The following is a 27,030-nucleotide window of genomic DNA, read 5'->3' as shown; positions in this document are numbered from 1 at the left end:
AGTCTATTGAAGCATATTCAATATCTCACCCACACTTATATCCCACGAAAATGAAAAATTTCTATGTACTTTAAAATCCTGTAGAAATGATTCATGAATGTATGAATGACTGAACTTTCAGTGGGGATTGGATGCCAATTAGCTCCTAGACATTCTTCTGGAAAAATATAGCTGCTCCAGGGATTGACCTCATCATATCTGTCAACTGTGAGTGATCCTCTCAGAATGAAGGAATATCTACCACATTACTCCAGAGACTTGAATGCGCTCTTTTTAAAACATTCAATATCTTTCATTTTTCTCATGGAGCTGAAGGTTCTTCAGTAAGCTTCTTACTAAGTGATAGCTGTCATTTGTTTTTATCTTTGTTTGGTTTTTGAGAGATATACCAATTGTGTTAGCCTTTTCCTTCTCTGTTGCCAATTAATTGAGAGATCTACTTCATCAAGATGTTCCAGAAGTACAAAAATCCAGGAGATACAGACTTTATTCTACCAAGTAAGCAGTTGTCACAATTCAAAGATTTTTTGGACTTCAAGTTAGGGTGATCTTTTTGTGTGGTCTAACAGGCTTTGGAGCCATTTCCCATCAGGTCTAGCCACATCCAGCTGACTACCATTGAAATGGCCCCAGAATCCCTCAAAAATGATTATATTTACAGCTATTTGCTATCCATACAAACTTTGCTATCTAATATTGTCTTACTATGTACCTTTTTGGGTGTATCCTATTATTCTGATTAACGTATGAGATTTTCTCCCTGGGTTTGCAAAGAACTCTTAGATAGAATACAAGAATTTTCCCAAAATAGTTTGCCATCATGTTTAGTTTATATAGAGGTCTTGTGATGCTAGGTTTATACAACTCTATTTTCAACAACCAAATCAAGTACAGAAATATGATTACTGTGGTGCCTATAACCTAAGTACAAAAAACAAAAACAGGCGTATTTCAAGGTTTGCAAACCTCTTATCCTGGATCTACAAAAAGACGTTCTTGCTCACTCTTCATTCCAAGAAAACATGTGATCACCTAGGAATATCTCCCTACAGGCAGGCTTGGAGTGAATTCTGAGTCACACTAACATAAAGAACAACCGACACAGCCACCCAACCACATGCCCTGAGGTTCAGTACTACCCAAGAGAAAATTCTGAATGTGTTGGCAAACACTCCATTTTCACTACCCTGCAATGGAAAGAAATTAATTGTCTCAGTTGTGCAAACACATAGGACTTCCCTGAATTCTCTCAGTATGAATTGTTAAGGAAAAAATAGATTGTGCATTACAATCTTGATGCCAGGAAAAGACAGATGCCATGAGTGCTCAAAGAGATCTTAGCTGATGAACATAGTAACCCTGCTAATGGGGGTGACTGGAGAAGACACCAAATGCCTTGAACTGCAAATAATTTTCTTCATCCAGATAACTGAAAATTGCACTGGAATAGTACACAGGATTCGAACTAAGCTTTTTCACATTTTAGGTTTTAGACTAGTATAATTCCCTTTCCACACAAACCATATCAGAAATCCTTGAACATCAACCGGAGGTACAAAATGTCAAAAAATTTACAATTCTCAATATAGCTGTACAGAACCTTTACTAAAACCCATATCAAAAACTCCACTATAAATTCCACAAATTTTTGTGAATCTTAAAATATTTTAGCTTTAGAATGCATAACAGGTGTTCCCCCTTTCACAAATACATGCAACTGAACAACTGGAAAACAGCTCAAGAAAATCTCCAAAGAATTGATCTTCAGAGATCAGACCTTATGACACCAAACAACCCCAAATTCCCTTGTGCACCTCTGCTGACAAGAGTTACTGCTACTGAAGCACTAGAAGATGTGTACACAAACCGCAACAATTAAATATCTTGCCTACCACGGGAACTGCTATTTGCTGAGAAGTCTGCTGCTAGAATTTGCTTGCTCATCTGATGCTATCACATGCCCACGTTGCAGAGCCTCCTTGAAGGTGGTACTTTATCCATTTTGTAATAGATCCACATTGCAGAGCCTCCTTGAAGGTGGTACTTTATCCATTTTGTAATAGAGCCATGTATTTTATGGTTGTATAGCTGTGTATGTTGTATGTTTCTTCCCATCTTCCCCAGTTATTTTACTTTTGAATCTAATGGGCTTTGTATCCCCAAACCAAACAACTTGTTAGAAATAAACAGCACAGAACAAAATCTCTCTTATCTGCTTGCTGCCTAACAAATCAAAACACACTGAAATCTGGGATTATCAGAGAAGGTTTGGGATAAAGAAATAAACTAAAAACTGACTTGTCAAATGGGGCTCCCTGCTGCTCAGTACCATGTGTTACCGCAGCAAGTTGCATCTGTTCAGCTATTAAATATGTTAGTGAATATGATGCATGAGGCAGCCATCGCATTACCAAATATTCTCAGAATCTACTAAACTCTAGAGCTTAAAAATAACATTACATAAAACATGTAACTCTGTTGCTATCTATTTTAATTTTTACCTTTTGTCATTAAAGCTTGAGGCTACAGCATCTTGAGGACAATTTTAAAAGGACAAGGGAATAAACTATAGTTTTGATTACATTTCACACACTTTAGTTATATTCAGACATTACTTTAAAAAGTTGGCAAGCTAACCAAAATCTCAGATTTTTAAACTTTGTTCTGACTACTGGCTGCATTTTAATTCACAATGGATACAACAGGATTGAAGTAAATAACTACATTTGAAAAACTTGAGTAGGCGCCTCTTGTTTGCCCTTCTGAACATCTTTGTTTCAATTTAATCCTGGCTATTACCAAATGCCACAGAGCATATGAGGCAGGCCCTTGATGTCATCTGCAGTCAGAGCTCAAGAACTTTGTCATTTAAATAAGCTATCAAGAGGTAAGACATCTACACCTTACTAAGCACTTACTAGCAGAGCACATCTGTTATACTGTTTGTAATATTAAGATTAACCACAATAACGTTGACAGTATTAACACGCTTAAAGGCCTGTCACGTTCCACTGCTGTTCACAAGTCCTGAGGACTCCATGATTGAAATAAGAAGTGACTAGGGGCAAAATTAAGAATTATGGAATGTGCAGAAGGTGAAGATCACAAAGGCAGACTCTGAAACAGGGACTGCTTGCCATTCAGAAGTTAACTTCTTTCCTGCACTGCTCTTGATAGAATAGTGGGTACTCATTGCTTTCTTGAAAAGAGCCACATGATGTATGAATTTATTATCCAATCTCCTTGGCCAACTGCTGTTCTGTGAATGCTATTGTTAGAGGAGAGAGTTGCAACTCGAGCTATAAAGTGTTTGGTAACAGTGAAATTATTAAAATATAAACACATTCAAATCGAATACACCAGAAAGAAAATCATTCTAGGGTACTCAAAGTCTTAAGAAACAATGATGTCGATATGTTTATATGATAAAACATTACTCTCTGTGAAATCCTTATATATTGCTGATTGGAGTATTCAACAGTATCATATCCTTAGAGGAAAAATTGGCAATAAATGCAGTGATTCTGCTTGTAGGAATTAATCCATTAGAAATATACTTCAATATATGTGAAATAAGTTTAGTATAAAATATTTAAAAATCTATCAGGTTGTGATACTAAACCTGCTGTAATAGTTAAAATACCCATCATAAAGAAATGGACAATAAATTCTGGAATATAGATACAGCAGGTTACTAGGAGGTAAGAAGGAGATTATATGTTCTAAAATGGAACACAGTCCAAAATATACTAAATAAAAACCAAGTTGCCAAATATTATGTGTTACAGAATAACACTTTTCGGGGCTGGAGCTGTGGAGTAGCAGGTAAAGCTAACTCCTGCAATGCTGGCATCCCATATAGGCACCAGTTCGAGTCCCAGCTGTTCCACTTCCAATCCAGCTCTCTGCTATGGCCTGGGAAAGCAGTAAAACATGGCCCAAGACCTTGAGGCCCTGCACCCGCGCAGGAGACCCAGAGGAAGCTCCTAGCTCCTGGCTTCAGACTGGTGCAGCTCTGGCCATTGCAACTATCTGAGGAGTGAATCAGTGGATAGAAGACCTCTCTCTCTCTCTCCCTCTCTCTCTCTCTCTCCCCCCTCTCTCCCTCTCTCCCTCTCTCCCTCCCTCCCTCTCTCTCTTTCCCTCTCTGTCTCTGCCTCTCTGTAACTCTGCCTTTCAAATAAAATAAATCTTAAAAAAAAAAAAAGAAAAACACTTTTCTTTTTAAAGAATTTTCAAGAGTGTCAGTATGTATTGAATACTTATGTATTCTATATACAAAAAATAAAGAAATGTATATACACAAAACTAAAAATTAGAAATCTAGACAGCATAGTCAAGTATGAATGATTGTTATATTAAGATTTTTTAATAATTTTATTATCTAAAAAATGAAGTTATTAAAAACATAGACTTTTCTGAAAAGCAAATTGACACTGTCTTCCAAAAGGCAACAAATCCCATCCAGTTCCTTCTGAACGGCCTGCTGTACTATATTATTGGTCTTGCAGCTCTAACTCTATGCATCAGAATCCTGCTCATGTCTAGACAGACGAATTTTTAAAAGCCAGTAAATAAAAAAGGAGAAAATAGTAGAAATACAGTCTACTGACAGGAAGGAATTTCATGACAAACTAGTTAATGATAAAGCTATTGGTTACAGTATATTCCTCACATAATAATGAACAATATTTAAAGAGCAATTTCAAATAACAAAACCATACTCAGCTGCTTCATCTATCCAACTCCCTTCATAACAGCCGGTCACAGTCAAATAACCACTAGTCTTGAATTAGGCATTGTGAGAGGGGCTAGAAGTCACAACTTTATCTTTCTATGATTTGAAATATTTCTGCAATGCTTGTCTATCAAAGATCAAATGAATACAGTTCTGAAGCCACAAGGCAGCTGCCTGACCTTACTCCACATTTTACAGCTAAAATTTCAACCCCATTTCTCTGCTGATGCCTTTGGGATATGGAGCCCCTAAAGCCTGATTTTCCTGCTAATTAACAATAATGAATAGGATGACACACTTTCCTTTTGAATACTTCTGTTCGGAAACTATTCAATCAGAAGGAGCTACAAGCAATAGACAAAACCCTTTCTCTCCTCTCACATGCTTAGATACACAGACTTTACCCTGTCTATTGCTTTAAAAAAAAAAAAAAGAAAAAAAAAAAGAAGGTCACACCGTCTAGGTTCCACGCATTTGTGTTAGTATCTGGGGAAGGGCTGAAATTTGCAGCTTCAGAGTTTCCAAAAACAGTGTGGGTAATTTGTATATTCATCTGCACATAAGGATGATGTGGCAGGGTTAGGTTAGCCCTGCCATTGGACAGAATTCAAACCATGGCATTGAAACTTATAATTCCACCAGTTAAGGACATTTTAATACAAAATATCACTTGCTATGATATGGATCATTATTTTTATTTTGTACACTTATTTAGAGGAATAAGAAATTTTTCCAGCTTCTGACCTGCTTAAGGAATCTCTTCACACAACACACCATAAAGACTCATTGGCTTAAAACTGGTAATTTGATCTGTATGATAATTTGGAAAAGTAGGTAGGCTACCCAGAAATTTTCCTTTGAACTAAAGAAAATCAAGGCTTTGAAGTCATATAGAATGGTTTCAGATACCAGGTATGTCTTAATATCTATGCAATATTGGTCATTTATTTTAAAAAGCCATTTGCTCATCTGTAACATTGAGATAATACCTCACACCTCAGTGGATAACTGTGAATATTAAATGGATATAATTTTTGTGTAGAGTGTTTATATCAACATGTGGTCCATAGTGAGGACACAATATATGCTAAATAACATTGCTCAGTTACTGTATTTCTCACAAGGTAAATGAATTAGATAAGTGTGACTTTAGAGGGAGAGTTTAACCCTATTTCAGATAATTAATTGGCAGTATTTTCAATAATTTAATATATTTTAACTAAAACAATTTAAAAACTTTTTTTCTAATTATATTTTTTACGTTTCTTTTTAACTTTTATTTAATGAATATAAATTTCCAAAGTACAGCTTATGGATTACAATGGCTTTCCCCCCCCCATAACTTCCTTCCCACCTGCAACCCTCCCCTCTCCCACTCCCTCTCTCTTAAAAACTTTAAAATAAGGCTTGAGCCACTTTCACCTCCATCATTTAAGTGAGTTCCACAAGTTGGCACAGCTACAGGTCAAATTGCCAGGGCAGTGGAGATTGATGATCTGCACTTTCCTAATCAATTAGGACTGACTGCCTTAGGAGGGTTTTGATTGTTTTGCCATAAATTTAATTATATTCATGTCTTCTTATGAAGTCAGAATGCAGGTGAATATAGCACAGCTGTTTTTGTATGCAAACCTAAAATAATACAGACAGCAGCTAGAAGCAAACCTAGGCTGAATCTCAAAGAAGTTACCACCCATTTGGAAGGTGTGAACCTGGAAATGAAATTAAACTGACCAGTGTTCTAACATGAGAGAAGTCTTTCTTCCTCAAGAAAATACTGCACGTTTGGTGAATGCACCTCATGACAGGTGTCACTGCTCAGGCTTCCACGTTAAGCACGTGAGTTTCACTTAGTTGTAACCGGGGAGTCCCAGAAGAGTATCACATGCTTTCACCTTTCTCCTTTGGGAGCCTATCTCATTCCATGCTCTAAAGAGAGCACTTCTGGAATAAGCTCTTGCATAACAATGGAAAATTACCAACAGGAGGGCAAGGCCGGCTACTAGCCAAAAGAAAAGAGCAGGAGAGTTCACCTATTTCTCCATTTACATATTCCTTCATCAGTAGGCATTTATTATTATCTATTAAGCACCATGCTAGTGTATGAAAACATAGGGACATAAAATTGCATTGCACACAGTCACTGAGCTTGAATGGCTCTCAATTAAATGGGTCACATGAGTAAGTAACTGTGACTATGGTAATAGAATTAAGAGCAAAGGGCTATGATAGAACCAAAAGGACATGATTATAATTTTGCCCTAGTGGACAAAGGCAGGCTTCACAAATACATAAAACACATGTTCCAGACTTCGAAAATGAATAAAAATGCACGAGATTTGGAAGGAGGCAGGAGCAGGTAGGAACAGGAAGAAGTAGGAATATTTCAAGAGAGGAATTAGTGTGAACAAAAGCACTTAAGAGCTCTATTTCTACTCTGTCATTACTTTTATATTTGTTTTAAATTGGGCTTCTTTGACTTTAAAATTATGTTTTTCCCAAATGTACGAATCAAACTAGTTGTAAATATTAGCTAGCTAACAAAAGGTATTGAAGCAGTTAGTTAGGTAACTTTCTATGTGTTTAAGTAAGTTGAGAAAATAGATTATGTAGAAGAATACTGAAATGCCTAGTAATTCATGTGATACATGGTAGGGGAAAAGGTGGGCTCATTTGGCTTCATAAAACTGCATTAAACAGGGGATGGCCTTGTCTGTGACACAGTGAGTTAAGTTGCCTTCTACATGAGTGTTGGTTCTAGTCCCAGCTACTTCCCTTCAAATCTACCTCCCTACTAGTGTGCCTGGAAAAGCAGCAGCCGATGCCCCAAGTACTTGGGCCCCAGCCACCCACATGGGAGACCGAGATGGAGTTCCAGGCTCCTGGTTTTTGCCTTGCCTTGTCCTGGTCATTGTGGCTATTTGGAGATTAAACCAACATGGAAATTCTCGTAACTCTGTCCTTCTCTCACTGTCACTATGCCCTCCGAATAATTTTTTTTTAAATGTTTTAAAATTCCATTAAACAAACCCAAGCAGAGTTGTTTGGTTTCATCTAATGAGGCACTGTCCCCGGCACTTTGACCTGCATCACAGAAGGCAGCAGTTAAGCACATGGCAATGCTGCGAGACTGCCTGAGGTCAACCCTGTGCTTTGCAGCTTCCTAGTTGTGTGATCTGTGCCTCATTAAGTAAATAACGATGGGGATAATTTTTTTTCTTTTTGGAGTTTTAGTGAATATTAGATGGCCTTACATATATAAACAGAATAATTATGAGTATATTGGTTGTTTTTATAAAAGCCACACTTGAAGACTTTCCTAAGAAAACATTTAATTGTGCTTCTAAACCATGACTATTTGAAATACCAGTCTATGTGCCTAGATTCTGTGGCTAGGTGTCTGTGAAGTGGAATTTATCCATTCAATTCTGAGATACCGAAAGTGCATATGTTAATAGTGAATATGTATGAATTAGAGTAGGAGTATCTAAGATGAGGCTGGAAAATAAGGCCATGTTCAATTCGTTGTAGGCCCAACAAAGGAGTTTGAGTTTTGAAAACTTGAAATCTAGGCCTGTGGTTCGCTATCAGAACAGGCTCGGGTGTGGTTCACCAGACTGTGCCCTCAACATATGAATCTATAAAAAGGTAACAATATACATAAATTGGAAATGGACTAATTCTTAGCTCAGAATTGCATTTCCAACTCACCCATAACATCTTAAATATTAACTGACTTCTGAAGGAGACAGTGTTCTTGACCCAAGCGACAATGACTTGCTGCTGTTGAATGTCTTCAGAATATACACAAAATTTAAGTTGGGAGAATTCTAGAACCAGAGTTTATTTCAACAAAAACTGATTGCTTACTTGCTAAATTCCAGGCTCAATATAAACTCTGTGAAAACAAAGCTGAACAAAACAGACACAATTTCCTGCCCTTCTAATGCTTACTTATGTTCAACATCACACTATTCAACACTAATGAAGAACTGATCATCAGAACTTAAACACTTTAAACTACACCCACAATTTAGCCTTGTTTATAAATCTGCCAGCAAAAACAAGAGACTACAAAAATGTTAATTTTTGTTTGTTTTGTTGATTTTTCCTTAGATATTTGACTTTGCTTTGTCCTAGACAAGCCAATTACTAAGCATCTGTGAATACAATTTCAGTATATTGAAAATCAGTTCCTCCCCACAAGCATGAAATCAGCGTTGAGAAAACCTTGAAGGGACACCACAGAGGGACTGCAAGTCAATGGCCTGAACAAGGAGTCCACCTCCATCCCCAGCCAGCAGTGGGAGGAAGTGGGGGAAGTGGGAGGGTGGCTGACAAGATCTGAACTGCACTTTCACTGCTTTCTTCATGAAGCAGCAGCCAGTAACTGGGGAAAATTACTGTAAAAGGTAGCTGAATATTATTAGTCAAGGCTGTCTTCAGCTACTAGAACTTGATATCTATTGTAATGAAATGCTTAAAACTAGAAGTTGCTTCACTACATGTAAACATTGCTTAACATTCAATCTGAATAAATATATACACACTTTCAAGGATTTGGCATTTATTTATAGGCAAAACATCCAAAATCCTATCTTCATTGTTTTTTAAATAGCAACTTTTTCTTTTACAACAATTATTCTGATAGTGGTTCAAAGGATGGATTAGAGAGGGGAACATTCTTGGAAGCAAAAGATTAATGAGAGGATTATGGCAACAGTTCAAGAAGAGACCATTCAACAAAGGAAATAAGGGACACAAAGCAAGCAGACAAATTCTGCAACTATGCCATTCAATACAGTAGCCTGTAGCCACATGTTGAACCATTGAAATGTAGTTAATGGGATTGAAGAACTGAATTTTAAAGTGCATGTAATTTTAATTAAGTTAAATATAACTTGAAAATTTTACCCAATTTAATTATAGTGAACTGTTAAGTATGTTTAGGCTAAATTGAGTATATGAATCTTCTTTTATCACCATAAATTTTATAAAATATGAAGAAAACTTAGATTTTTTTAACTGACAGTTATAAATAAGAGATTTGATTTTAAAAACTTAGTATTACAAAATAATCTAAAACATTAATAATTATTGTTTTCATATGAAAATATTACAGATACTTTGAATTAAACAAAATACACACATACTGATATGATGGTATTTTAGTCAATGAAAGACTCTATGTAACAGTGATCTTATAAAATTCTATTGCCTACTAATGTCATAGCCATCTTAGACTGTATAAGTACAATCTGTGTTGTTCACTACAAAAAAAATTTTCATAATACATTTCTCAGAATGTATTCCTCTCATTAAGTGGCAGAATGGACAGTGAGAGAGAGAGACAGAGAGAAAGGTCTTCCTTTTTCCATTGGTTCACCCCCCAATGGCCACTACGGCCGATGTGCTGCGGCCGGCGCACGGCACTGATCTGAAGCCAGGAGCCAGGAGCTTCTCCTGGTCTCCCATGTGGGTGCAGGGCCCAAGCACCTGGGCCATCCTCCACTGCACTCGCGGGCCACAGCAGAGAGCTGGACTGGAAGAGGAGCAACCGGGACAGAATCCGTTGCCCCAACCGGGACTAGAACCTGGGGTGCCGGCTCCACAGGTGGAGGATTAGCCTAGTGAGCCACGGCGCCAGCCCTGATTTAGTTTTAAAGCAAGCATAGTATAAAGTGTGTCAAAGATTTAATCAATTATTACGTAGATAGCTATGTGATTGGAAGATGGTTATTTCAGTTTCTACTGTAGTAAGCTTGAGAGGTCTCTGAAACACCTCAGTACACACATTGAATCAGTTAAAAATATTAATATGGCACTAAGATAAGTCAGACTGAAGATACATATTTTGGAGTGAGTTTTTAGTATTTGATAATTAAATTTCAGAGTAGAATTCTAGAAATGTTTAGATTTAAATTGCAAGACCAAAGCCTTACTAATAAATTGAATTTTGATACTTTACCAAAGACCATTTTTGTCTGTCAATCTTATATTTCCACTCTTCATTGGGCAGGAAGCCTCTAAGCCTCAGCTGTGAGAGGAAGTGATTTATTTTCTTGATAGGAAGAACCTATCATTGAAATGTCTCATTAGAAGTTTAGAGACTTCTTATGTTCTTCTCTGGCTGTTGGTCACAAGCCCATGATCGCTATCTTTTGTCAGTAGGGAGGTAAAACAGTTTATCCATTGTTCTACATGAAGGGGGAGGTTCCCTCTTAAAGTAAGCTTCTGAAGACTTCACAAATTGCATTTGATAGCTCTACCAATGAATTTTTCTATTAAAAGACATTTGTCAGCCCCCATGAAAATCATCTTCAGTCTTCTACTTCTCTTTCATAAATTAGAATATTTATGCCTACTATTTACTTGACTACTCCCTAATATATTTCCCTAGGTTTTTCCCTTCTTTTGTGGAATTAAACTGCCTACATCTAAAATGCCCCAGACTCAGCACTAAAATGATTCTAATGGATCCGGCACTGTGGTGTAGTGGGTTAAGATGACAATTGTGACACTGGCATCCCATATGGGCGCCGGTTCCTATCCTGGCTGTTCTATTTCTGCACTAGCTTCCTGTTAATGTGCTCCAGAAAAGCAGTGGAGGACGGCCCAAGAACTTGGGGCCCTGCACCCATGTGGGAAACCCAGAAGAAGCTCCTAGTTCCTGGCTTCAGACTAGCCCCTCCCTGGCCATTCTGGTCATTTAGAGAGTGATCCAACAGGTGAAAGATTTCTCTGTCTTTGTCTCTCCCTCTCTCTGCTTGTAAACTGTGCTTTTCAGATTAAAAAATAAATTGTGGGGAAAAAAAGTGATTCTAATGCCACAACATCACCATCATCATCTTGTTTTCTAATCTTTGATTGACATGTTTGCTGATTTTCTGTTTTTAAACTACTATTATGAAATTTGCTTATGGCTTTAATTTTGTGTGTCTGTGTGTACGCACATGTGCAGTGAAAAGAATTTTCCTTATCAGTGTGCCAATGACCCTTCATCTGTATGAATTTCCCATGCTAGTCTTGAACATTCCAGCAATGTCTATATTTCTTTTTTTCTATCAATCTTTATTACTGTTAGACTTCTGCAAGGCTTGCATCTTTAATAATCAATTTATATATGGTTTAATTATTGCTTATCATCTATTTCTGAAACACATAGACTCTCTTGATTATGAAACTGAACATATCAGATATGTTTAGAACACAGCAGTTCTCTATGAATCCCTGAATAAACTATATAAAATGCTCTTGGATTCCAGAGTTGGTATAAGATTATTAATGCTTGCTGTTTGAAGATGCTTGGATTTTGGAGAAAATTATTTCATAGGAATAAATGCCTAATCATCTATGGTTTGAATTGCATATAGGCATTCATTAATGGTGTATTGCATTGGCCAAAAGACATTTTTCTTGAAGTTTTGAAAAATAGTTGCAACAGAAAAAATGGAGGTATAATAGTACCCAGAGAAGGTTCAAACAAGAAGTCACTTGTTTTGAAGGTTAGATTGGCATGAGAAAACAGAGCTTGAAAAGACAACCCATTATTGAATACCTTAGAATGGATCTGAAGCCATTTTGTAAACCTCTGGCCCATAACAAAGCAATAAGTCAGGAGATTCATGATCACAGATTGGAGCAGAATCTGTGAATAGGATTATCTCTGCCTAGGTAATGTTCCGAGCCTGCTTCTGCAACTTTTCCAAAGAGATTTCTGAGCCTTAGTTACTTTTGGTAGCTAGCTCAGGAAGCTACAGGATAAGGTCTACTCTGGAAACAACCAACATTCAAAGAGAATGTTGGTGACTGAGTAGAATCACAAGAGTGAGACTGGCAATATACCCTTTGGGGCAGGAACAAGAAATAAGAAGAAACATTTTTTAAAAATAGGTTAATGTATTTTTCTGGAGTGGAAAAGTTAAGTAGGGAATTGCAGAAAATGGATCTGAAATGGGAAATCAAGATTAGAACTACTAAATTTTAGATGTAGAATCTGGCTTTACCTGTACATGATTGGAGAGTGGAAGTCTAAATGTGTTTTAAGAAAAGAATAACATGATCAAAGAAGCCATTCAGCAAATTAACATGATCAAAGAAGTAATTTAGCAAAATAACCAATATAAAATGGATCATAAATTAAAGAGACAGAAAGATAACTGGGAAGGCAAGGCAGCAGTAGAAGCATCTAAGTGACAAATACATGAACATAGGAGGTGTAGGAAGAAATAATTATGGTTATCCTACAATTTCACAGCAATAGAAATTCTGAGAAGGAAATAACTGTAGACAATTCAGAGAAATTAAATGATGCACCAAAGGTGACAACCAATCTTTGAAAAAGAAACTGAATTAACTCCTAGAGGTAAGGATGAAAAAAAGGAACTTGTATTGGTTCACCTACTCACTCCCCGCCCCCCGCCCCCCCAAATGAGAGACTGTTTCCAAATGTCTGGATGGCACTTAAGCAAATATAAAAGTGACCATCAGGTCTCCAATTTCCTACAAAAACAATTCTTATCCATCGTGCTGCAGAAGCACAGGCATGAATTTACCATACATGGTGAAAATACCTAAGTCTTTCTGTTAAATTCTAGACAAATAGGCCACAGGACATTAAATTTGTGCAAGAATGAGGCAAACAAATACTTACTATACATGATTTACAGGATTGAATTTAAATATCATATGGCAAAGTGTTGGTTGGAAAGAACATTTTAGGGGGAAGATAATTTCAATTGAAGAAAAGCCTGGAGGGGAATAATTTGGTTTTATCTTGTTGATATAGATATGTATTCCGGTATAATTAGACTTTAAAAGCATGTTTTCAGATTTAATCTTAATACAGTGGTAAGATAAATAGCACGAAATGGAGAAAGAGAGAAAGCTGAGAGAGATGTTATTTAGGGATGTGTAATATTTGCTATAAATATACTGTGTTTGTAGTCTTCACTAAACAGTTGATCAAAGGTATATTGCTAAATCAAAATCAATTAAGTGCTTGCTTTCAAAACATGGCTTGTGGCCTAGCAAAATACAAAGAAGAAACACTTAGGGCAAATATGTACAATAATCAAATTTGCAATGCTCTTTTTTGCTCCCAGGGTAAAAGGATTTCAAAGAACGTTCTTCATTCATTCACTCTTGCACCACCACAGCATTCTCTGTGGTCAGAACCAATACATCGGTTAATACACATGGCAGTAAATGATTCCCCATTCTTGGTGTCTTTCTTTTATAAATCAAGGAGTGGTTAGGTAATTTCCAAATAAGTTCACTAGCATCAAGGATCTTTCTCTCTGTCTCTCCCTGTCTGTAACTCTACCTTTCAAATAAATAAATAAAATCTTATAAAAAATAAATAAAACAATACTGGTGGGTAGGCATTTGGCATAGCAGCTTAAGCCAGAGCTTGGTACTCTGGCATCCCATATTGGAATGGCTGGTTCATGCTCCTGCTCTTCTGCTTCTGACCCAGCTTCCTGCTAATGTGCACCCCAGGAGGAAGCAGTTGACGGCCCAAGCACCTGTGCCCCTGCCACCCACATGGGAGAACTGAATAGAGTTTTGGACTCTAGGTTTTGGGCATGGCCAAGCCCTGGCTAATGTGGTGATCTGGAACCAGTAGATAGGAGTTCTCTCTCTGTCTCCATCATTCTTTCAAATAAAATTAAAATAACTATTTTTAAATAACATCTCTATTTGAAAATAATGGGCAAATATGAAATGATAGCGAATAATCTGATAAGAATGAGCTACAATAAATGAGGTGATTATTAAGGAGAGACAATCATTCACTAAGAAAAAATTTTCATGATACTTTCTTTGAAGAATCACCTAGAAACTGACATTGTGGTGGTGCAACATAAAAAGCCACCACTTGCAATGCTGGCATCCCATACTTGAGAGCTACATGGAGTCCTAACTGTTCTGTTTCGGACTGAGCCTCCTGTTAATGCATCTGGGAAAACAGCGGAAGACTGTGCAAGTACTTGAGCCCCTCCCATCCATGTGGGAGACCAGGATGGTGTTCCCAGCTCCTGGCTTAAGCCTAGCCCACAAATGGTTGTTATGGCCCTTTGGGGAGTGAACCAGCAGATAAAAGATCTCATCTCTGTTTTTCCCTCTCTCTCTCTACCACTTATCCTTTCAAATAAATAACTTAAAATCTCTGATGGCTATGATAGTAAAAAAATGCTGACCCATGAAACTTTTTAATACTTTAGCTGTTGTATACTAAGCACCACAATTTTTATATTTTAAAACAAGGAACCAATAACTTTCTCAGGCTTTATAAAAACTAAAATGCATCTGTCACTTTATTTGAACTATTGAAGAGTTGGGAGTTTACACTTAAACAATATTCTCAGCATGTAATTTATTAAACCATTTTTTTCTTTTAGAAAACCTTTACTGAACTGCCAATTCTAGGTAATATACTAATTGATTGTTCTTAATGCCGTGTCTTTATCATCCCATTACCACCTCATTGAACCTTATTGTTTCAATGGTGATATCATACAGCTTTGACTTTAACAGAGGTAACATAAGTATTAATATAATAGAACAAGAATCCATTTATCAAAACTGGGCCTTCTGATTCTAAAGCCATTTCATTTCAAGTTATGATATTATTATTTTTTTTGACAGGCAGAGTGGACAGTGAGAGATAGAGAGACAGAGAGAAAGGTCTTCCTTTCCTGTTGGTTCACCCTCTAATGGCTGCCGCGGCCAGTGCACTGTGGCTGGTGCACCGCACTGATCCAATGGCAGGGGCCAGGTACTTCTCCTGGTCTCCCATGGGGTGCAGGGCCCAAGCACCTGGGCCATCCTCCACTGCACTCCCTGACCACAGCAGAGAGCTGGCCTGGAAGAGGGGCAACCGGGACAGAATCTGGCGCCCCGACCGGGACTAGAACCCAGTGTGCTGGCGCCGCAAGGTGGAGGATTAGCCTAGTGAGCCGCGGAGCCGGCCTTAAGTTATATTATTGAGTGAAGCTAATGAAAATGACTACATTTTAAAGTAAAATCTAACTTGATTGCTCTGAAAAATAGGATGATAAACCATATCAAATATTTAAATTTTTGTTAAAATTACAAGCCAATAACTTTTCAAAAGTTTTCTAATTGAATGGCATTACCCATTTCAGCAAGAATGGAGAATCTTTTAATGGACAAAATAAACTTTCCATTTCATTGGCTTACTCTATCAACTAAAGATACAAATAAAATCTTTATATAACATCAGTAATAGTTTATACTTTGCTGAATTTTCAAGATTACATAAATTTTCTTGGTAGTTTAATGGATAGTCAAAATTTCTAACTTTTCTAAGTACAATATATATCAATAAGGTTAATTTAAAATCAGTTATATTAATAAACCTAAAACAGTAGTAATAATAGAAAGCTCTATAAACCTCATATTACTTCAAAATTTCAAATCCTAAATAAAATAAAAGAATTTATTTGGGAAAACCTGGGTGAACCCTTGGTATTTAAGTAATTGGGTGAAACAACTTTTGAATATTCTCAACTTATTAACACTATGAATAGTTCCTGGAAGCATGTGTTTGGTATAGCAGTTAAGTCACTGCCAGAAATGGCCACATCCCATTCTGGAGTGCCTGGTTTGAATCTCGCCTTCACTTTCAATTCCAACTTCCTGCTAATGCACACACTGAGAGACACAGGCCAGGAGTGAAGTACTTTGATTCCTGACATCATGTGAAAGACTAGGATTGAGTTCCAGGCTCTTAGTTTTGAACAGACCAAATTCTGGCTGATGCAGGCATTTGAGGCATGAACCAATAGATGAAAGATTTGTCTGCCTGCCTGTCTCTCAGTCTTTCAAATACAAAAAAAAATTAATACTTTTTTTTTTTTAAGGAAAAAAGAGAATTGGAGAAATTGGAAAGCTGACATGTCTTGGTACACACAGCTGGTCATGGGCCCCCAGGTGGTAGAAAGGTATTCGGGAAGTGATATGATGTGATGGAGTATGATTCTCTGCAGTTCAGTCCCAAAGGAAGATGGCATTTTGCATTGAGTACTGTGCCAATTATTTTGACTGAGTGGACAACTGTCTTAGCCATGTAGAGGATAACTACATCCTTTTTGACTGTCCAGTTTATTTCTTGTATCTTTGCAACCATTAGTGCCATGATCTCTTTAGAAATTCCATAAATTTATGTCATGACAAAAATGGAGCTGTTGAGTAGGAAAGCTAAAAAGGAAACTGGGAAGTTTCTAAATCAAGACATGTATTCTTTGTTAGAAGATTCTAAAAGTGACTTAAGCCAAAAATTGACTAATTCTATATGTCGACTAATGAATGACTACAGCATGGTTTGATTTTTGCCTTATGATTAATAGAGGAAGAAAGCATAAATACTGTTGCAGCATTTTTATTTTGTTTCAGAATGGAGAATATTTGGAAATTAAAGAACCTAAGGAACATGACAATGAGTCTACTTCTTTGATCTATTTTTTTCAGGAACACTAGAATGTATGAAGAGTTTAATAAAATATAACTGTTACGTGAAGAAAGAACCTGTGGACAAACTGACAGAACCTTCTTCTCTTAAAGGATACAGTAATAGAAAGATGTTATTCTAACGGAATAAGATGGTACAGCAGCATGTCTGAATCAGGTTCTAAATTGTTCTGAAATTCCTGCTGTATAAAGTAGAATTATTTAGTAGTATTTTAACAGTATCAAATTAATTTTAAAATTCAAAATTGGGGGCCATCATTATGATACAGCAAATGAGGCTTCAGCCTATGATGCCAGCTTCCTATCTGAGCACCAGTTTAAAATCTGGGTTCTCTACTTCCACACCAGCTTTCTGCTAATTCACCTGGGAAAACGGCAGATGGCCCAGGTACTTTAGCCTCTGCCACCCACGTGGGAGATCTATCAGAGATCCAGGCTCCTGACTGGCTTTTCCTAGCCCACCCATTGTGGCCATTGAAGGAATGAACCAGTAGATAGATGCAACATATTCTCTCTCTCTCCCCCTCTCTCCCCCATTATGTCTCTGTAGTCTCTGTAAATTTGTCTTTCAAATAAATAAATAAATCTTTAATAAATTAATAAATAAATGTCAAAAAAAGAATAGGTCTGCTTCTATCACCTACAAGCATCATCTTGTGCCCTTCACCTCCCTTTTCTTCCCTTGCCTTCTCTCCTTCCCCTCGCTTTTAATTTCTAATTCCATTTTTTCCTCTTCCATGTACCCAACATTATGCAAAGGAGACTGAGATAAACTTCAGTAGTTAAAAGAAAACCACTGGCCTTGTGTTAGTTTTGATTTTATGCTGAAACCCAGGAAGGAGTAACTTGTATCTGTGTACACCACCTGTTGAGTCACTAAAGGCAGCTCACCTCTTGCAGGCAAGGGAACAAAGGGGAGAAACTTTTATCTGGTTAGATTTAGATTAAGACTGTGTCCTACTAGTTGATACAAGAGTGGGTAGCATTGATTGATAACAGTACTTGGGAATCCAAGGAAACTGCTATCGATTTCCTAGTTAACGATACGCTCTAGGAACAAGGGAGAATCTGAAGGTTTGAAATACAAGAGATTGTATGGAGGTAAGCACTTAATCCAAAGTGAATGGCTAGGCAAGAAGAAGAAGGGAGATTAACAAAGAAGGAGGCCCTCACAGAATAATTCAGAAATTTCCAGCAGATAAAAGAGGTGTTGAGTGCATTGAGCTGGTGTAGGCACCTAGAAAGTCAACTCTTTATTTATTAAAGGACCCCAAGCCTGCATTTGTTCAGAATCGGAAAGAAATGCCTATTATTGTAGACTAAAATGATTTGATCATAAAACAAACAGCAGTGGTTTGACTAATTCAATAACACAGCCCTTATGATTTGAGAGTCATCATTGTAGAACCTTTCCTCAGGGTAAAAGTGTAATTGGTTATGGATCAATATGTAATTTCTTTTAGAAGGAAAAGCTCTTGTTTTCTTTCTTCCTTCTTTCCTTCCTTCCTTCTTTTTTCTGAAGTAGCGAGGCTCAAGTCAGAATGCAGCAAATATATTTTGAAAATTGAGATTACTCTAAACATCGAGATTCCCTACTGCAATACTTAAGTTTATCTCAATGGATCATTTATTTATGACACCATAAAAATCCTGATATTTTCAATTTTGATTGTTAGATATTTTCTGAAAGGCAGTTGAAATTACTTTCCCAGAGTTCCCATTTTGACAACTACATTTTGAATTGAAAATTTACAGTAGTTCAATAATGGTTGTTTTTATTTCTTTCAATATGAGCAATAAATTCAGTCCCAGTGGTCAGTATAAACCCCTACACAGATTATTAAAAATTTCAGAAGTCTAATGAAAAATAAAGAAAATACATTAATAAAATCTTGAACTATAACCTTGTGCATATCTGTGTTTTTATTTTTTGGTATTTGGTGATTTTTCCCTAATTGTTTTAGGACTATTCCTTAAAAGACAATTTCTAACAGGAAATAACAGGATGACCACATCAAATGTCCTTTGAGGCTTGAATATAGGTTAGGGAAGAATTTACAGGCATACTCAAAAATAAAACAGTGTTATATGACTGTGTACATAAACTGTACATCAAGTAAAAAAAGGGACAGATGAGAGTTATATGCTTCTGGAAATGTCCAGAAGATAAAGACTTTAAATAACAACCCTTTATACTTCTTGGACATGTGACACTTCCTTATTTTTTTATTCTAGTATATCAATATATTAATAAATATCTGTTTTAATATATTGATATATAAAATATTGTGATCTCTTAACAATGGGTGATTATGTATTATTATTTGCAAATACTGCAAGGAAATGAAGAGATGAAGTATTGCAATTCTACTCATTAATGATTCTTTCAATGCAGAGATAGAAGAGTCTCTGAGCTATCAAGGCAATTATGGAAACTTTAAAGGAAAGTAAAGGTTTTCATTCACGAATTGCTTTAAATTACTATTTGCCATCTACTATATGCTGAGTAAATTCTTATTTACTTACTGTAATTATTGTAGAGTTTAGAGAAAAAGGAATGGTTCCAGGACATAAATGACAAGAATTCATAGTATTTTCCTGACATGTATCAACATTGCACAAATGTATAGAAACAATACTTTTGCCATTTTATTTCACATCCCCAAATCTTTTTAAGGTTTCCTTTACTCCCTTTTATTTCATGTAACTTTAGCAATTCTTTATTCTGTTAAGAAAAGAAATAAGCACAGTAAATGCAGATTTTTGGATGTCATTAATATTATAACCTCCTGTTTCTAACGAGATGATGTATTATAGTATCTATTGGGCAATAACTTATTTGTTAATTTGGCAAGAGTGCCTAAAGACACTAAAACCACTCCTCCAAAAATCTTTGATTAAACAGAATTCTAAGGAATTCACACTCAAAAAAGCAAAACAAAGTTTTCAATTGCAAAGAGCATATCAGTGATATGCACAAAAATAAATAGGCATAAAAATCCTATTCACCTCCAGATTATCTTCACAGTCTACATAGCAAAGTACTGGTTTCCGAGGTAAGGAAATATCCGAGAGGCAGAATTAGAAATTATTTCCACAATGTGAAGAGTAAAAAGCAAAAGCTGAATCTTATTGAAATAGTACTTACTATATGCAGTTCTAGGTAGTCACCCAGGCCTGAAGAACTGTCCACTCGAACCAACACGGCTTCTTTCTGAACAGTGCTAAAACCAATGGCAAGCCTGTCTGCGCGTGTACTTGGCCGGTCATTAGGAGGCCACTTATATGTGATTTGTCCACCACCTTTGCTAAAGATATATGTTGTCCCAGCTAGAAAACAAAACAAAACAAAATAAAAACAATTAGTCCAAATACATTAAGCACATGCTCTCTCATGTTTGTCATGTTGATATACCTGTGCAATTTTTACTTTACACCTAAAACTATGACAAAGAAATAATAGATTCCAATCAAACATGCCAAAGAAAGAGTACAGGGCTGCTTTTAAAGAATTAGAGACATAGCTCAGTTTTTAATATCACTGCATTTTCCACTGAATTGAGCAAGCATGAAATATAAAGAGATTTTATTCCTTCCTGCTCGTTTTAAAGAAATAGTTTAGTAGGAAACATGGACCGGAGGTTTCTGAAAATTAGCAGAAGCTCACATCAACTTGATTTTGAAACAAGAGCTACATGCACATGTTACAGGGTCATATAATACAGTAAAGAAAATTGCAATAGACATACTGAGAATCAGACTTCCATGGCTAATGGTGTATTCACATGTGGCAGATAATAATTAATGGATGAATAGCCAAAGGTACCAGCAGTCATGTCAAGAAAACACAGATAATAGATCCCATCCAGAGAAGTCAGATCTTATTTAACAAGCAACATCTAGCAGCTGTCGAACCATTCATCATCATAAATAGACCCGTTTTCCCCCTTCTAAAGTGAATTCTGGTTTACCAGCACTGAGGATAATGTCATGGCCCATTTTATCTAAATTTTACTATATGGAGGTAATATCAGTAAATTATCCATCACTGTTTAAAAAGAATCTTGTTTCAAAGAATGGTACTCAGCATCCAATGCACTGAGGTCCCACTTCATTGCACCCTTAACATCTTTCTCTGAAATGCAACACAATGAATTCCTAGAGTCAGAATATTTGGAAAACCAGACAAGGATTTATATATGGGAAAAGAGAGCTTCATTCACAGTAAAAGTCACTACAGAAATGCTTAATTAACCTAGGAACATATCTTATGAGAACTTATAGGGTGTGGGACATAGCTTTCCAATAAGAAAAGCTGCTGATACATATGGACTGCGCACCTACTGTGATGGATAATTTTATGATTCAATTTGCCTGGGCCATAGTAGTTTTCACCCAGGTATTTGGTGAAACATTATTTTTGTGTGCATCTGAGAGGATGTTTCTGAAATAGATTAGAATTTGAATGTGTAGACTTTCTCTGCCCAACTGCTTAAACTGGGACATAGTATTTCTCCTACCTCTGTTTTTCAAACTTTCCACCTAGACCTTGGCTTCCCTGGGTTCCCAGCTTGCAGGAACAGATCACACAGGTTTACTCATGATTTTATATACCTGTGTATTCCCTTACTGGCTCTGTTTTATGCATAATCCTAATACACAGCATGTGCTGAACTTGGTAAGGAAAGCAGAAAGAAAGAATAGGCCGTAAGATGTCTCGTCTTTAATAACATAATAGCTTTTACCAACAGTAACCTTAGGTGAAGAAGTTGTATATATGACAATATGTTTTCAAGATACCTATTTATGAAAGTTTTTGATTACTAGTGTACCAATTAAATGATGTTGACTTATTGTCCGAATTATGTGCAGTTTTTTGTTTTCTGTGTTATTGACTTACAGAAGCCCTTTACACTCCAAAGAACTCTACAATATGTATATTATACTTGATGGTTAAAAACTCCTTGGTATGCAGACTTGCCCAAGAGATATGTCAGGAGAGAATTGAATATAAAATTGATAAATCAAAATATTGTTAAAATTCAAGGGAATACAAGGTGTGCACTTCTAAGTTTTGCAGATACCAATGTATAAAAATAATTGTTGATCTCTCTCATATAAGAAAAGATAAGACATATTAGAAAGACACCAGTCAGTACACAATGAATTTCAAATATAAAGACTGTGTATCAGAAATGCCATAGCTGGGGCCAGCGCTATGACACAGTAGGCTAAAGCTCTGGCCTGCAGTGCCAGCATCCCATATAGGTGCCAGTTTGAGCCCCAGTTGCTTCACTTCCTATCCAGCTCCCTGCACCTGGAAAAGTAGCAGAGGATGGCCCAAGTCCTTGGATCCCTGAACCCATGTGAGAGACCCTGGCTCCTGGCTTCGGATCACCTCAACTCTGCCGCTGCGGCCATTTGGGGAGTGAACAGTGGATGGAAGACCTCTCGCTCTCAGTCTCTACCTCTCTCTGTAATTATCTTTCAAATCAATAAAATAATCTTTAAAAAACAAATGCCATGGGTTCCAAAGGTGTTTATGTTCTGTATCATTTGAAGCTTTTGTACCACGGTATTAATAAACAACTATTATTTGATAAATATTTTTCTGCTTGATGACTTTTGCAGATTAAGAATTCACAGTTTCAGTAAATCCTATATCAACAAAAATAAAAAGAAAGTCACATAAAATGGAGATTTTTTTTAAGGGAGATGTAGTAGTTACTTCTGAGTGCTGATGCTTCAAAAATAATTTATTTCACTCCTTTTAATAAACGTAGTTCTCTAGTAACTACATGCTTCATGTAAAATAAGGAAGAACAGAGACACTACTTAACAATATAAAACCTAAAGTATATCTAAGAATTGAGATGTTTTCTACCAAGACGCCAGAGTGAGCAATATTAGCTCAGAGTTTCTTTTAACTGTGAATATCCTTTTCACAATCTTTCTTTTAATTTCTTCTCTATTTCTACACAGAGAGTAGTAGATTAAATACTATTCCCATGTTGGCCAGCGCTGCGGCTCAATAGGCTAATCCTCTGCCTGTAGCACCGGCACAGCAGGTTCTAGTCCTGGTCGGGGCACCGGGTTCTGTCCCTGGCGCTCCTCTTCCAGTCCAGCTCTCTGCTGTGGCCTGGGAGTGCAGTGGAGGATGGCCCAAGTACTTGGACCCTGCACCCGCATGGGAGACCAGGAGAAGCACCTGGCTCCTGGCTTCAGATCAGCGTGGAGCAGCAGCCATTGGGGGGTGAACTAACGGAAAACGAAGACCTCTCTCTCTCTCTCTCTCTCTCACTGTCCACTCTGCCTGTCAAAAAATAAAATAAAATAAAAATTACTCCCATGTTATATTTGAGGAATTCTCATAATAAGGACTCATTTTTTATATAATGTTACAAACTTGGTTAAGTGGCAGGGCTTATAAAAAAACCTAATATCCAAACTCCCATTCCAGTACATATATTTTTATTATCAAAATGTTTCTGTTATCATAATAGGACAGTCAAGAAAACCATAATTGGATATGTCAGTCTGAATTTATCAAGGCCAGCTGTTATCATATTCTAATGTCTCATATCCATAAAGTGACATTTGCACCTCACGATCATACACTCTCCCTTCACCTCACTATGTCTTTACAAAAATAAAAATAACATGTAAATGTGAAATAACAGAACATTTAATATATGTAGACTAACATTTAGTTAGGGTACACTTCCCAAACTTACAGAACCATGAAAGTTTACTTTTAGAACTTGAGGATAATAATTAAAGGTTTACATTTTGGGTAAGGTAAATGTCATAATACAAATATCATTGCTCAATGTTTGATTACATCTACTATCTCACTTTTTTTTTAAATAAATGTTAAGACTTGGTAACTGTCATGCAATTAGCTAATTTATCCTGCTTATAATGACTTTATGGTTCCTTATGTTTTATGAAAACAATTGCACTAGTGTCTGCCAAACACTGCAATTAATTCTGGTTTCCTTTTCTTCCAGGTATTTTGGATAGCAGCCTCTCTTTTTGTGTGTGTGTGTGCACTATAGAGAATAATTTCATGATTAATAAGGAACTTAGATGTCCAGTTCTCCCACAACTCTCTTTCATCTGTTTCCATAAGCATATTGGCTTTCTTTTCTTTAAATTAATTTTCATAAAATTTGATAAAACCTCCCCTATTCTTAAAACCCTCTTTCCATGCTAAAAAATTACACTCATATGCAAATTTAATGGATCAGGGTTCCAAGTTTCAAAAATCTTACTTTACATACATTTTTATGAAACAAAGATGCAATGTACTTATTGAGCAGAATCGTTTAGAAATTAAAAGTGTTGAAACCCTGGCCTGAAGCGCTGGCATCCCATAAGGGTGCTGGTTCTAGTCCTGGCCGTTCCTCTTCTGATCCAGTTCTCTGTTATGGCCTGGGAAAGCAGTGGAAGATGGCCCAAGTCATTGGGCACCTGTAGCCATGTGGGAGACCTGGAAGAAGCTCCTGGCTCCTGGTTTCAGATGGGCGCATCTGAGGAGTGAACCATCAGATGGAAGACCTCTCTCTCTGTCTCTGCCTCTCTCTGTAACTGTCTTTCAAATAAATAAAATAAATCTTTAAAAAAAAATTAAAAATGTAAACCCTGCACTCAGACAGACAAGGTTCACCTTCCAGCTGTATAAATTACTAGCTACAAGATGCTGCACATGCAATTTATTCTAAGTCTTGTGCTTCTTATCTGAAAAAAGTGGATATAGCAACACTATCTTACAGAACTTCTTCCAGAATTAAATGAGATCTTGCAAGAAACTCCTTAGATTTGTCGCTGGAATATAGTAAGTACCTAATAAGCTTTAGAGAGAATAGGCATGCTTTTTTACAATATGCATTGTAAAAAAAGGAAAATAACTAAAATGATGACATTGTTCTTTTAATTGAATACAAGAGCCTTTAGAAAAGTTGGATGTATTTCAAAATTGTTTTCAAAGTAAATGACTTTTAAGACATGGCATTCTTACATCACATTTTTTATTCAATTTTTTTCTGTATTTCATTACCTGGATTAATGCTTTTTCCACATTAATTCATTATATTTTCTCTGTTCACTAATAATTAATAATTAAAATGATATTAAATTATATCACAGGGAACTTTCATGAGAAAAAGAATATTAGCTCATCATCATAAAACATCTACCATGGCAAGATTTATAGCATGTGACAAAAAAGTTAACTTCACCATTAAGTGAAGGAGAAAGTCTACATAAAATAAATGGCAAACTAGCTTTATGTTTTAAATTTTATTTTTATGGAAGCATGTTTTATTTTATTATAAAAGTGAATTAATTATGCAGCATTGAAGGACATCTTAATCACAATTCCAAGCTTTCATTCAAACTGGAGAGGTACATGAAGGAATGCATTGTCTTTGTTATTTATGCATGCTCTACAGGACAAGCATTAACACATCAGTGCCATGACTACTAATGGATTTATTGCAAATTAAACTTGACATCCATCACATCTCTGAATGTATGGATGACTCAGACTTAAAGTGGTTTTCAGCAATCTCCACATTTAAGCTGTGGAGGAAGTCTGTTTCACCTACTCTGAATTCATTAACAAAGCTGCCTCCATCAAATGCAAATTTAACAGTGTCAACATACTTTTCCATGCAATAAATGCTTGTAAAAATTATATATGAGCTCCCATTTGTAACGTTTGAGCTGTTACAATAAGAAATATTTTTTGATCTTATGGAATATACTATTCACATTAAGGGCTATCTCCCCTTCAGATTTTTTTTTTTGCTAAACATCACTTCCCTAAAAGTGCCCACTTTGGCCTCATTTCATCTCTCCACAAGTTAATATATTTCCCCCAAAGGAACTGAGCCTTTTTGAAAAAGAAAATCAACCAGTATATACAAGTCTGCTCAATTATTGGTTGCTCTGGATCCTTGTTATATGAACAATAATATAATTAACTTGTGAATAGACTAGCTTCTAACTCATAACATAAGTATATGAATAAAAAGTTCTTCTTGAAAGCCTATAATTCTTCAAATGTCATCTTTAAGTCAACATGAAACATTCAGGCCATTATGTTTCTATCAAATGTAACAGGGATATAACACTTTTTCCAGTACACTTTTGCCAGGCAGTCAGGTGGAAATTAAAAGTAAAACAATTACAAATAAAGGGAGCTTTTATTCTTCCTATAACCTTGTCAAGATGCTGTTTTTAAATTTAAATATTCTGAACAGTTTCTACCTATGTGAAGGCATTTTTTGGAGTACAGCAAAAGCAATTAAACGACTATCTCATATGCAAAGTTTTAGACCAAGATAAAATTTCCACACTGGTGATACAAATAACAAAAAAAAAAAAATATTAGCAGTCACTAAAGAAACAATAATTGCAGTTTGTTTTTCTAAAGTATTGCATATGGTTGCCAACTCCTAAATTTCCAATAGGACTATTTTTTTTTTTTTACTTTTTTTTTTTGACAGGCAGAGTGGACAGTGAGAGAGAGAGAGAGAGACAGAGAAAAAGGTCTTCCTTTGCCGTTGGTTCACCCTCCAATGGCCACCGCGGCCGGCACATCACGCTGATCCGATGGCAAGAGCCAGGTACTTATCCTGGTCTCCCATGGGGTGCAGGGCCCAAGGACTTTGGGTCATCCTCCACTGCACTCCCGGGCCACAGCAGAGAGCTGGCCTGGAAGAGATGTAACCGGGACAGAATCCAGCACCCCGACTGGGACTAGAACCTGGTGTGCCGGTGCCGCAAGGCAG

At 36.5% G+C, this 27,030-nt stretch overlaps 1 protein-coding gene and 1 pseudogene across 29 annotated transcripts in view; one reads left to right on the top strand and one right to left on the bottom strand.

The window, feature by feature from the left end:
- NRXN1 (neurexin 1) overlaps window positions 1-27,030 on the bottom strand; it is a 1,235,416-nt gene that overhangs the window by 333,578 nt on the left and 874,808 nt on the right. For all 29 annotated transcript variants that reach the window (XM_089327671.1, XM_089327664.1, XM_051842899.3 and 26 more), the window contains one exon: window positions 20,382-20,563. In XM_089327671.1, coding sequence (XP_089183797.1) covers window positions 20,382-20,563 — 182 coding nt within the window. The remainder of the gene's footprint in view (window positions 1-20,381; window positions 20,564-27,030) is intronic.
- LOC127485901 (GPN-loop GTPase 3 pseudogene) lies at window positions 16,723-17,242 on the top strand (annotated as a pseudogene).

This window comes from Oryctolagus cuniculus, chromosome 2 (genome assembly GCF_051225735.1).
Source record: "Oryctolagus cuniculus isolate XC-2025 breed Fujian yellow rabbit chromosome 2, ASM5122573v1, whole genome shotgun sequence".
NCBI lineage: Eukaryota > Metazoa > Chordata > Mammalia > Lagomorpha > Leporidae > Oryctolagus > Oryctolagus cuniculus.
This window is presented reverse-complemented; position numbering and strand designations above follow the sequence as displayed.